The following is a 12,644-nucleotide window of genomic DNA, read 5'->3' on the forward strand; positions in this document are numbered from 1 at the left end:
CTGAGGTGGGAGAGCTGAGTTCAGGACGTTGGTCCAATGGAGACCTCCCGGCTCCACGTAATAACAAACGGCGAAACCTCTCCCAGAGATCTCCATCTCAACACTAAGACCCTGCACTACTCAACAACCAGCAAGCTACAGTGCTGGACACCCTATGCCAAACAACTAGCAAGACAGGAACACAACCCCACTCATTAGCAGAGAGGCTGCGTAAAATCATAATAAGGTCACAGACACCCCCAAATACACCACCGGATGCAGTCCTGCCCACCAGAAAGACAAGATCCAGCCTCATCCACCACAACACAGGCACCAGTCCCCTCCACAAGTAAGCCTACACAACCCACTGAACCAAACTTACCCACTGGGGGCAGACATCAAAAACAACGGGAACTACGAACCTTCAGCCTGCGAAAAGGAGGTGCCAAACACAGTAAGTTAACCAAAATGAGAAGACACAGAAACACACAGCAGATGAAGGAGCAAGGTAAAAACCCATCACACCAAACAAATGAAGAGGAAATAGGCAGTCCACCTAAAAAAGAATTCAGAGTAATGATAGTAAAGATGATCCAAAATCTTGGAAATAGAATGGAGAAAATACAAGAAACGTCTAACAAGAACCCAGAAGAATTAAGAGCAAACAAACAATGATGAACAACACAAAAAATGACATTAAAAATTCTCTAGTAAGAATCAATAACAGAATAACTGAGGCAGAAGAACTGATAAGTGACCTGCAAGATAAAACAGTGGAAATAACTACCTCAGAGGAGAATAAAATATGATGAAAAGAACTGAGCACAGTCTCAGAGACCTCTGGGACAACAGTAAATGCACCAACATTAGAATTATAGGGATTCCAGAAGAAGAGAAAAAGAAAGGGACTGAGAAAATATTTGAAGAGATTACAGTTGAAAACTTCCCTAATATGGGAAAGGAAATAGTCAATCAAGTCTAGGAAGTGCAGAGAGTCCCATACAGGATAAAAGCAAGGAGAAACACGCCAAGACACATATTAAGCAAATTATCAAAAATTAAATACAAAGAAAAAATATTAAAAGCAACAAGGGAAAAACAGCAAATAACATAAAAGGAAACCCCCATAAGGTTAACAGCTGCTCTTTCAGCAGAAACTCTGCAAGCCAGAAGTGAGTGGCAGGACATATTTAAAGTGATGAAGGAGAAAAATCTTCAACCAAGATTACTCTACTCAGCAAGGATCTCATTCAGATTTGATGGAGAAATTAAAACCTTTACAAATAAGCAAAAGCTAACAGAATTCAGCACCACCAAACCAGCTTTACAACAAATGCTAAAGGAACTTCTCTAGGCAGGAAACAGAGAAGGAAAAGACCTACAGTAATAAACCCAAAACAATTAAGAAAATGGTAATAGGAACATACATATCAATAATTACATTAAATGTAAATGGATTAAATGCCTCAACCAAAAGACACAGGAGCACCTCAAAACATAAGGCAAATGCTAACAGCCATAAAAGAGGAAATCGACAGTAACACAATCATAGTAGGGGACTTTAATATCCTACTTTCACCAATGGACAGATCATCCAAAATGAAAATAAATAAGGAAACACAAGCTTTAAATGATACATTAAAAAAGATGGACTTAATTGATATTTATAGAACATTCCATCCAGAAACAACAGAATACTCATTCTTCTCAAGTGCTCATGGAACATTCTCCAGGACAGATCATATCTTGGGTCACAAATCAAGCCTTGGTAAATTTAAGAAAATTGAAATCATACCAAGTATCTTTTCCAACCACAACGCTATGAGACTAGATATCAATTACAGGAAAAATCTGTAAGAAATACAAACACATACAAACAAATACAAACACAATACATTACTAGATAAACAAGAGATCACTGAAGAAATCAAAGAGGAAATCAAAATATTCCTACAAACAAATGACAATGAAAACACAATGACCCCAAACCTATGGGATGCAGCAAAAGCAGTTCTAAGAGGGAAGTTTATAGCAATACAATCCTACCTCAGGAAACAAGAAACACCTCAAATAAACAACCTATCTTTACACCTAAGGCAATTAGAGAAAGAAGAACAAAAAAACCCCAAAGTTAGCAGAAGGAAAGAAATCATAAAGATCAGATCAGAAATAAATGAAAAAGAAATGAAGGAAACAATAGCAAAGATCAACAAAACTAAAAGCTGGTTCTTTGAGAAGATAAGCAAAATTGGTAAACCATTAGCCAGACTCATCAAGAAAAAAAGGGAGAAGACTCAAATCAATAGAATTAGAAATGGAAAAGAAGTAACAACTGACACTGCAGAAATACAAAGGATCATGATTACTACAAGCAACTATATGCCAATAAAATGGACAACCTGGAAGAAATGGACACATTCTTAGAAATGCTCAACCTTCTGAGACTGAAGCAGAAAGAAACAGAAAATATGAACAGACCAATCACAAGCACTGAAATTGGGACTGTGATTAAAAATCTTCCAACAAACAAAAGCCCAGAACCAGATGCCTTCACAGGCAAATTCTGTCAAACATTTAGAGAAGTGTTAACACTGATCATTCTGAAACTATTCCAAAATATAGCAGAGGGAGGAAAACTCCCAAACTCATTCTACGAGGCTACCATCACCCTGATACCAAAACCAGACAAAGATGTCACAAAGAAAGAAAACTACAGGCCAATATCACTGATGAACATGAATGCAAAATTCCTCAAAAAAATACTAGCAAACAGAATCCAGCAGCACATTAAAAGGATCATATACCATGATCAAGTGGGGTTTATCCCAGGAATGCAAGGATTCTTCAATACATTCAAATCGATCAAATTGATACACCATATTAACAAATTGAAGAATAAAACCATACGATCATCTCAATAGATGCAGAAAAAGCTTTTGACAAAATTCAACACCCATTTACGATAAAAACCCTCCAGAAAGTAGGTATAGAGGGAACTTACCTCAACATAATAAAGGGCATATATGACAAACCCATAGGCAACATCACTGTCAGTGGTGAAAAACAGAAAGCATTTCCTCTAAAATCAGGTACAAGGTTGCCTACTCTCACCACTATTATTCAACATACTTTTGGAAGTTTTAGCCACAGCAATCAGAGAAGAAAAAGAAATAAAAGGAATTCAAATCAGAAAAGAAGAAGTAAAGCTCTCACTGTTTGCAGATGACATGATACTATACATAGAGAATCCTAAAGATGCTACCAGAAAACTACTAGAGCTAATCAATAAATCTGGTAAGGTAACAGGATACAAAATTAATGCACAGAGATCTCTTGCATTCCTATACACTGATGATGAAAAATCTGAAAGAGAAATTAAGGGAACACTCCTATTTACCATTGCAACAAAAAGAATAAAATACCTAGGAATAAACTTACCTAAGGAGACAAAAGACCTGTATGCAGAAAACTGTAAGACACTGATGAAAGAAATTAAAGATGATACAAACAAATGGAGAGATTTACCATGTTCTTGGATTTGAAGAATTAACACTGTGAAAATGACTATACTACCCAAAGCAATCTACAGATTTAATGCAATCCCTATCAAACTAACAATGGCATTTTTCACAGAACTAGAACAAAAACTTTCACAATTTGTATGGAAACACAAAAGACTCCAAATAGCCAAAGCAATCTTGAGAAAGAAAAATGGAGCTGGAGGAATCAGCCTCCGTACTTCAGACTATACTACAAAGCTACAGTAATCAAGACAGTATGGTACTGGCACAAAAAGAGAAATATAGATCAATGGAACAGGATGGAAAGCCCAGAGATAAACCCATGCACATATGGTCACCTTACTTTGGTAAAGGATTCAAGAATATACAATGGAGAAAAGACAGTCTCTTCAATAAGTGGTGATGGGCAAACTGGACAGCTACATGTAAAAGAATGAAATTAGAAAACTCTCTAACACCATACACAAAAATAAACTCAAAATGGATTAAAGACCTAAATGTAAGGCCAGACAGTATCAAACTCTTAGAGGAAGACGTAGGCAGAACACTCTACGAGATAAATCACAGCAAGATCCTTTTTGACCCACCTTCTAGAGAAATGGAAATAAAAACAAAAATAAACAAATGGGACCTAATGAAAGTTCAAAGCTTTTGCACAGCAAAGGAAACCATAAACAAGACAAAAAGACAACCCTCAGAATGGGAGAAAATATTTGCAAATGAAGCAACTACAAAGGATTAACCTCCCAAATTTACAAGCAGCTCATGTAGCTCAATATTAAAAAAACAAACAACCCAATCCAAAAATGGGCAGAAGACCTGAATAGACATTTCTCCAAAGAAGATATACAGATTGCTAACAAACACATGAAAGGATGCTCAACATCACTAATCATTAGAGAAATGCAAATCAAAACTACAATGAGGTATCACCTCACACCAGTCAGAATGGCCATCATCAAAATATCTACAAACAATAAATGCTGGAGAGGGTGTCGAGAAGAGGGAACCCTCTTGCACTGGTGGTGGGAATGTAAATTGATACAGCCACTATGGAGAACAGTATGGAGGTTCCTTAAAAAACTAAAAATAGAACTACCATACGACCCAGCGATCCTACTACTGGGCATATACCCTGAGAAAACCATAATTCAAAAAGAGGCATGTACCACAATGTTCATTGCAGCTCTATTTACAATAGCCAGGACATGGAAGTAACCTAAGTGTCCATCAACAGATGAATGATTAAAGAAGATGTGGCACATATATACGATGGAATATTACTCAGCCATAAAAAGAAACGAAACTGAGTTATTTGTAGTGAGGTGGACAGACCTAGAGTCTGTCATACAGAGTGAAGTAAGTCAGAAAGAGAAAAGCAAATACCGTATGCTAACACATATATATGGAATCTAAAAAAAAAAAAAAGGTCATGAAGAACCTAGGGGCAAGACAGGAATAAAGACACAGATCTACTAGAGAATGGACTTGAGGATACAGGGAGGGGGAAGGGTAAGCTGGGACAAAGTAAGAGAGTGGCATGGACATATATACACTACCAAACGTAAAACAGATAGCTATTGGGAAGCAGCCACATAGCGCAGGGAGATGAGCTTGGTGCTTTGTGACCATCTAGAGGGGTGGCAAAGGGAGGGCGGGAGGGAGACGCAAGAGGGAGATTTGGGGATATATGTATATGTATAGCTGATTCACTTTGTTATAAAGCAGAAACTAATACACCATTGTAAAGCAATTATACTCCAATAAAGATGTTTAAAAAAAAAAAAAGGAAGCATGGCAAAATGAGAGACACATGCTGATTAGGCCAATGCAATGAAATCACCTCACCTGCACTTGAGGTACAGTAAATCCTCAGGATATCACCCCCTCTGTCAATTCTGACGAAGTTCAAAATACGCAGTAGCAGAGCTGCCTACCAAAATAGGTTATATGTTCCTCAAAGACTCATCACTGCTTTTCAGAATTGGAAAACAGTCAATGCTACGTACATCACAGATGAAGATCCAAAGATGACCTCAGAAAATCAACCCACTAATCTGAGCAAATCACTAACTTTCTACGTCACCTTTCTAAAAGAACATTGTGTCTTTCAGAAAATCTCAACTGGGCTACCTATGGATTGGCCTGCCATCTCACACTCTAGAACCCCTGAGCCAGAACTACTGCTGCTTGTAAGGGACAATTCCAGTCCACATGAATCTTTCCATTCTACGAACTTCTATTTTCCTTATTATCTTAATTTTATTGTTTTGTCCTCTAATTGTCTTGGGTGTACATGAGAGGTATGTGAGACATTATATAAAACAAAACAATAGTAGCTTTGAAGCTAAGAGACCTGGGATCATGCCCTAGCTCTGCCATTTATTACCTATGACCAGGAACAAGCCCATTAACCTATTTGGGAAAATATTTATATATCTGTACTACAGGTATACTGTAAACTATGTAAAGAGAAATTGTTATTACAGTAACTAGTATTCCCACACAGGTATATTTCCTGCCTTCAGAAGTAGTTTTTTTCGATGAGATATAATTGACATTATAACATTACGTAAGTTAAGCAACAAGGATGTAATGTGCAGCACAGGGAAATACAGCCATTATTCTGTAAAATCTTTAAACTGAGCATAATCTACAAAAATGTTGAATCATTACGCTGTCACCTGAAACTAATACAATATTGTAAATCAACTATACTTCAATAAAACGTAACATTGTGCAAGTTTAAGGGATGATTTGATACACATATTGCAAAATGATCAATACTGTAGCATTACTAACACATCTATCATGTCTCACAATGATTATTTCTTTCCTGGTGAAGACAATTAATATCCAGTCTCTTCGCAACTTTGAGGTTTATAATATAGTATTGTTGACTACAATCACTAAACTGTGCATTACATCTCCAGGGCTCACCTACTAGTTGCAAATGTGTGTTATCCTCTAATAACATCTCCCCAATTCCCCCACCCCCAGGCCCTTATACCATTCTACACTGTTTTGTTTTGCTTCTTTACAACTTCAAATCTTCTTTGGCATCTAGCAGACGTATACATAGGTAGGCACTCAATAACTACTTACTGACTGACTAGAAGATTCCTTTAGCATATAATGATTTAGGGACAAGGCTGATGTTTGCACATTTTATAATATCCACAAAAGGCAGACCGTGAGCTCAGCTGCCATCTTACATAAAAAGAATAATTGTAGGACTAAAGTCTTCAATTTTTTTTAAGTTTATGAATTTTCATATATTCCATAAAGGTTAACAATGAGTCTTAAAATCTGAAAAGAAATCCTAAGGTGAAAAGAACTCCTAGAACAAGGAGCTCTCCACGTTTATCCTGCAAGTTTTCTGCACCTGGTTTTGGTTAAGACTGTGGCTAACCAGTTGTCAAGTGGATTGAACAATACTAAGTTCTTCAAATACTGAAGACCTACTACATTTAGAACACTCAAACGGGAGTCACAAAGTCATCATTAACTTAACTACGGCCAACAAAGAAGGATCACTTTGATTAAAATCTCAGAAATTTGTGTCCCCGTATCACATGGCTTGTTAGACTCAACTATAAGGCAAGGCAATAAACTCAAAAAAGGCTAGCTGCGCACATCTACCAGGTGACAGATATTATATATTGTGTCTATTGTGTAGATATTGTGAAGGTGAGCAAAGAAAGTGAAGCAAAAGAAAGAGGATGGCAGTACTGTAGAAGTGAAAACATTTGTTAGGGATGACACTGCAGAAAAGCATTATGATTCTCAAGAAGTATATTCCAGCAAAACAAAAATGCTCAGAAGTTGAAAGGAAACTGTAAGATTGAGACAACTTAGATTCAAAAGAGAAAGCTCCTATGACAGTTAAAAACTATATGAAATGAGCTTAAAGAAAGCCAAAGAGAAGACAGTTATCCATAAAAATTTGACATATAATTTACTTTAACAGGTATCAGTTATTATTGCATTTCTTCTATTTCAGGACAAGGGAAATAAAACGGAGGTAATAGGGTTGGGGGAAGAAGGATTATAACATTTCTTGGGTTCTACCTTGTGTCAGACACCTTACTCAGTGCTTTATATCACATTTAATTCTAACAATAAACCCCATGAAGAAAGTATTTCAATACACATGTTACAGATATTGAAACCAAGCTTCAGAGAGGTCACATAGCCCATAATCTGCCTAAATTCAGGGAAATATGATCTTTATATCACAGTTACTGAATGCACCTTTAAACAATTACACATTAGAGAATTTCCTTTGGGGGATGGCTCTAGTCAGGTCTGAATCAGGCTAGTACTTCAACAGTCAAGGGAAACCTGTAAATTGAGGACTTGACACGTTAGCTTCCTTCAAGAACGGTTCTGATTGAAAGCAGCCAGATGGAACTGGCCAGAACCCAGGGTGATGAAATAGTCCTAAAAGGTGGGGATCGTGTGGGCAACAGCTCCAGGCTGAATGTGAGGTCCAAGGAATACAGTGTTAAAACGATGAAAGTGGCTCTCAAGAGAGCACAGAAATCCACAATTGGAAAGAAGAAGGTACATTAACAGAAGAGCCAACACGAGTTGCCAAAAAAGCATTAAAGGATATAAATTTTGAAAGTGCACAATAAACTATTGAGAATGAAGGATCATATGCCCTGAACTAAACCCTAGGAAAAAGTATAAAACCCCAGACAGCACCTGCTGACATTTGACCTGTTTCTGCCCCAAACAATTTCTGTTCTAATTCATAAATCAAGGAGAAGCATCAATCAGTAAGATCCAGTTTACATGGCATGAATACAAAGAGGCCATTAACGGTTTCAGCAAGTTCACCATTTAGTCAGCGAAAGCAGCAGAAAGTGTAACTGGCATCGAATCCCTGCAGAACATAGGGGTCAAAATGGCAATTCTTAATTCTTAATGAAACCACTTAATAGAAAAAAGAGCCAACTGGACATCGAGATCGAGTTTTTTTTTTTTAAAAAAAAAACATAAGCGTAATGCCAAAGAAAGTACTATTCTGTACAACACTGTACAAGTTTAATTATAATAACTTAAAAATATGCTGTGAGAGGACAGTGGTAGAAAAAGGACACTAAGACTTACAGAACAGCCCAGCGAGGTAGGGATTATCATCTCTACAGATGACAACTAACAAATGTTCTGTGTAGGACTTTTCTCCCAACAATGAGATTCAGGAATTTTTTTTAGTCTTTAATGCCCTCATACATTAAAACTTGGGGGAAAATGTTTCATCAATATACCCTGAATTGTCTGCACTAAAAGGATAGAGAAAGCCTCAAAACTAGTCACATTTAACTGTTAGACACAGAAACAGTCGATTCGCAAGGAACATTTTGTAAACCATTTATCATTTGACGCCTTCTCTGACCTCCATAGAATCTCTAACACTCTCTATATCCCTTAGGCAGTTTTTTTTTTTTTTTCTTCATGGCACTCATCACACCTGACATACCATATGCTCTACTTTCTTACTTGTGAACTCTAGAGGCTAAGTGCAACGAAGGGAGGAAATTTATTTTGTTCACTCTCAACTCCCAGGGTCTAAAACAAAATGCCTGGCTCAAAGTATGAATACAGTGTTGAATGATGAAAGTGGCAAATGAAGAAATGAATATATGTCAGGTTGTGTTATCAATGAGCTCAACTCAAAGATGAGCTTAGGTAGGATTGCACCTTCTGAAAAGTATTTTAGAGTACCAGAAGTAGAAAGATAAGACCTAAAATGTATAAAGGAACAAACCCAAAAAGATATGACTGGGTATCCACAAGCACTGTCAGAGTATTGCAGAAAAATCCAGTCCATTCATTGGCTCAATCTGAGCAGAAAGGTATGTTGCAATATCTGCTTTTCATCACACTCAACTTTAACATTTACAGCTCAACTGCCATAAAAAACTAAGATGGAAAAATCCATTTTGGTACAATCTGCAAGAGCCCACAGGAGAAATTTACAAGAACTGCAAGTTCAAGATGAGCAATGGATGGCATTGTAATTACATCACAGAGGAGAAGCTTGATTGACAGATGACATAAACCTAAAACTCTACCCAAGGCAGAAGGAGAAAAGTACCCAGCCTACTTTTAATAGGAAATGTGTGATCTTAGTTGGCAATGCAAAACTGAAAGTTATTGCTTGGCCAAGTGGCCAAGTGTGTGACTTGGGGTGAGTAACATGGTGACCTAATAGTTCTGCTTATGATTTTACTAATCTGGCTGGCAACATGATATTGCTGTTAAATGAGGTGCTCTGTTTCTGTCACTCAACTGGAGCAGCGTGGTCATAATCAGATTGAGTACGCACATCTAGGTGTAAGAACTCATTTATTATTATTCCCCAACCTAGATCCATGCATTTACATTGAAGAGCATCACTTTCCCATTTGGTCAGTCATGTTGCATTAGTAAATTCACGAATCAGGGCTGTGTTTATACCACGATTGTGAATTTTAGTTAGTTAAGGTAAAGTTCGGGCTCTGCTCTTGGATTACAATACGCGTTGATATGTGAAAACGAGTACAAGAATGGAACCTTGATAGGCAACTATGAAATTTATGCCAAATGGAAAAATTAAAACCAAATGCACATTCTGACCAACGCTGATTACATAAACAAATGCTTATGGAAACAAAAAATTTTCTTCTCCCCAAAGATCAACATCTCACAATTCCACTGATAGAGACCCTTGGGGATGGGCATGAGATTCAGGGCAGGGGGCCACCTGCAACTGGTAGAGGCTTAGCTCATGCTGCCAGGTGATGAGTCCAAAGCTTTGAAATTGGGAGTGCTTCCACCAAGCCTACCTATCCCACCTCCTCTAGAACACCCACGCGTCTTCCCAGAGATGTAAGAATAAAGACCAACTTTTTTTTGCAGAACCAAGAGGGTCTGGCATGGTCTGCCCCCTCGTCCTGCAGTAAATCTTCCCTTGTACTCTGGCCTTCAGCACACTAGCCTTTCAGCTTCTGGAACATGACCTGCTTCCTCCTTCCACGAGCCCCCTGCACATGTCAAATGTCCAAAATGATCTCCCTCCCATCCCCTACCCCAGTCAAACCCCCGGCCAAAGCTTAACTCAAGAATTTTCCTTGAGGCAACTCATTTTGTCATATGCTCTTGTAACATCAAAGAACCCTCCTTCCTAACACTTGGCTCATTTGTACATTTGCATTTACTTATGACATGTCTAGCTGAGTATCTGTCTCCTCAACTAGATAGTAAGTTCCATGAAGAAGGTACTTTTTTGGTCCCTCAGTGTATCCCAGCACTGAGTACAACTCTGGGTATAGATAGTGAGTTCTACTGCATTTGTGGAAGACAGGAAGGAAGGAAGGAAGGAAAAGTTTAACTCACATTGTCAGAATGTGGCATGGAGCAGAAAAAGATCAGGAACACAAAGGAAAACCATTAACAGGGAAAGCTAACTAGAGCACAGGTAATTGGGACCAAAGCAGATTCATCACTTATCTTCCTCAGTGCCTAAAGTAGGTACTCCATATTTGTTAAATACTTGAATGAATGAATGAATGAATGAATATAAGGGGCACGGGCAACCAATCCAGATTTCTCTTTCTACATTTGCAACTTGTGCTGCAAGTCTGTGTATATTTCCTGATTCTATGAGTCTGTGGTAGCTTCTCATGCCTTTTCTCTCTTTTTAAGCATTTTGCTCTCCACTTCTCTCTCTCTGTGGCACTGATTACTTTATTTGGTTTTGGGTATTAATCACACCAGGGCTAACAATTTGTTTCAATCAGAATTATCTGTCCCATGTAAAATCTCACTTGCTTCATGTCAACTGAATTTCTTACTTTCTTCATGGTTAAAAGTTACTTAGAACTTTTCTCTGAATGACATGAGTTTGTTACATCCCTTTTTTTCTTTTTCCACTTTGAAAAATGCCTCACTTGGCATTATACCACTCTGTCAGAAAACGGACCAGACAGACGAAACACAACTATGATAACACTCTAGTACCTACCAAGACACTGCCCATTCCAGCCTCGGAACCCTTCCGTGCAGGGAACACACTGGTAAGATCCAGGAGAATTCACACACTGCTCATCTGGACAAGTACTTGGAGTTAAACATTCATCAACATCTGAAAAAATAAAAAAGCTAGGTCACAGACATTTTATCAGAATACTAAAACACAAACTGACTCGTATGATGAAGGGGAAAAGAGGCATGTTTTACCTACATTTTGGTGAGGAAAACAATAACTGAAAAAGTGACACACTGGGTCTGTACTTAAACACACAGTGAGAATGCATGGCCGAGTATACCATGCATACCATGCATGCAAACCTTTATGGCCCCAATTCTCCAACTGGCAGGCCCAGACCTCTCCACTCTGGGAATTGGCAGTTCTCTGGGGCCACTCTCTGGACATCAAACCTTTCAAGTAATAGCATGGCTTGCCAGAAAGAAATACAAGAAATGGACGTGAGAGTGAGGAAGCCATTTATCCACCTGGCTAGAGGTTCTCTCTGCAGTCACTGGATGCCCTAGGGAAATCCTTGCTTTGGCTTCATGGCCCCCAAAACATCCTAGGTTTGAATAATTTAAAACATTGCATATGAGAGGAATTCCTTGGAGGTGGAAAAAGAATATTAGGAGAGAACAAACTCATCAAATACTTCCAAGATTTTCCAGAAAATACAGTGAATGATCATAGGGTAATACATTCTGGCTTAAAATACACCTTACTTTTCCCATTCACAGCTAACGAAAGTTATTAATCCTTGTTCTTTTCAATGTGAGGAGAAAAAAAACACCTTAAATACAGATAGAACTGTGGCAGAGATACAGGAGCTTCAGGCTTTTTTAAGAATAGTAAAACAATAAAATGGAGGAAAAGTAACATATAGGAGATGGTTCAACAGTTTAAAATGAGTAGTAAAACCTTGGGTACCAACCCCAACAAAAATAGGTGTTTTTCTGGAGTTGAGTTTTGAATTCAAGTGAGTGGATTCAATGTCTAAGTGTCTCAATATGAGATGTATATAGGACCTCTAATCATACCTAAAATGTAAACAGATTTTTCAGGACATAAGCTAAAAAGTGAAAGAAATATATAATGAATACACTGAACATACATGGGTATTTGAG

At 37.9% G+C, this 12,644-nt stretch overlaps 1 protein-coding gene across 13 annotated transcripts in view; it reads right to left on the bottom strand.

Moving 5' to 3' along the window:
• The window catches only part of LTBP1 (latent transforming growth factor beta binding protein 1), a 419,895-nt gene that overhangs the window by 108,436 nt on the left and 298,815 nt on the right, over nt 1–12,644 (bottom strand). For all 13 annotated transcript variants that reach the window (XM_027113416.1, XM_027113415.1, XM_027113421.1 and 10 more), the window contains one exon: nt 11,515–11,634. In XM_027113416.1, the coding sequence (XP_026969217.1) occupies nt 11,515–11,634 (120 nt within the window). The remainder of the gene's footprint in view (nt 1–11,514; nt 11,635–12,644) is intronic.

This window comes from Aethalodelphis obliquidens, unplaced genomic scaffold (genome assembly GCF_003676395.1).
Source record: "Aethalodelphis obliquidens isolate GAN/ISIS:26980383/991018 unplaced genomic scaffold, ASM367639v1 scaffold12, whole genome shotgun sequence".
NCBI lineage: Eukaryota > Metazoa > Chordata > Mammalia > Artiodactyla > Delphinidae > Aethalodelphis > Aethalodelphis obliquidens.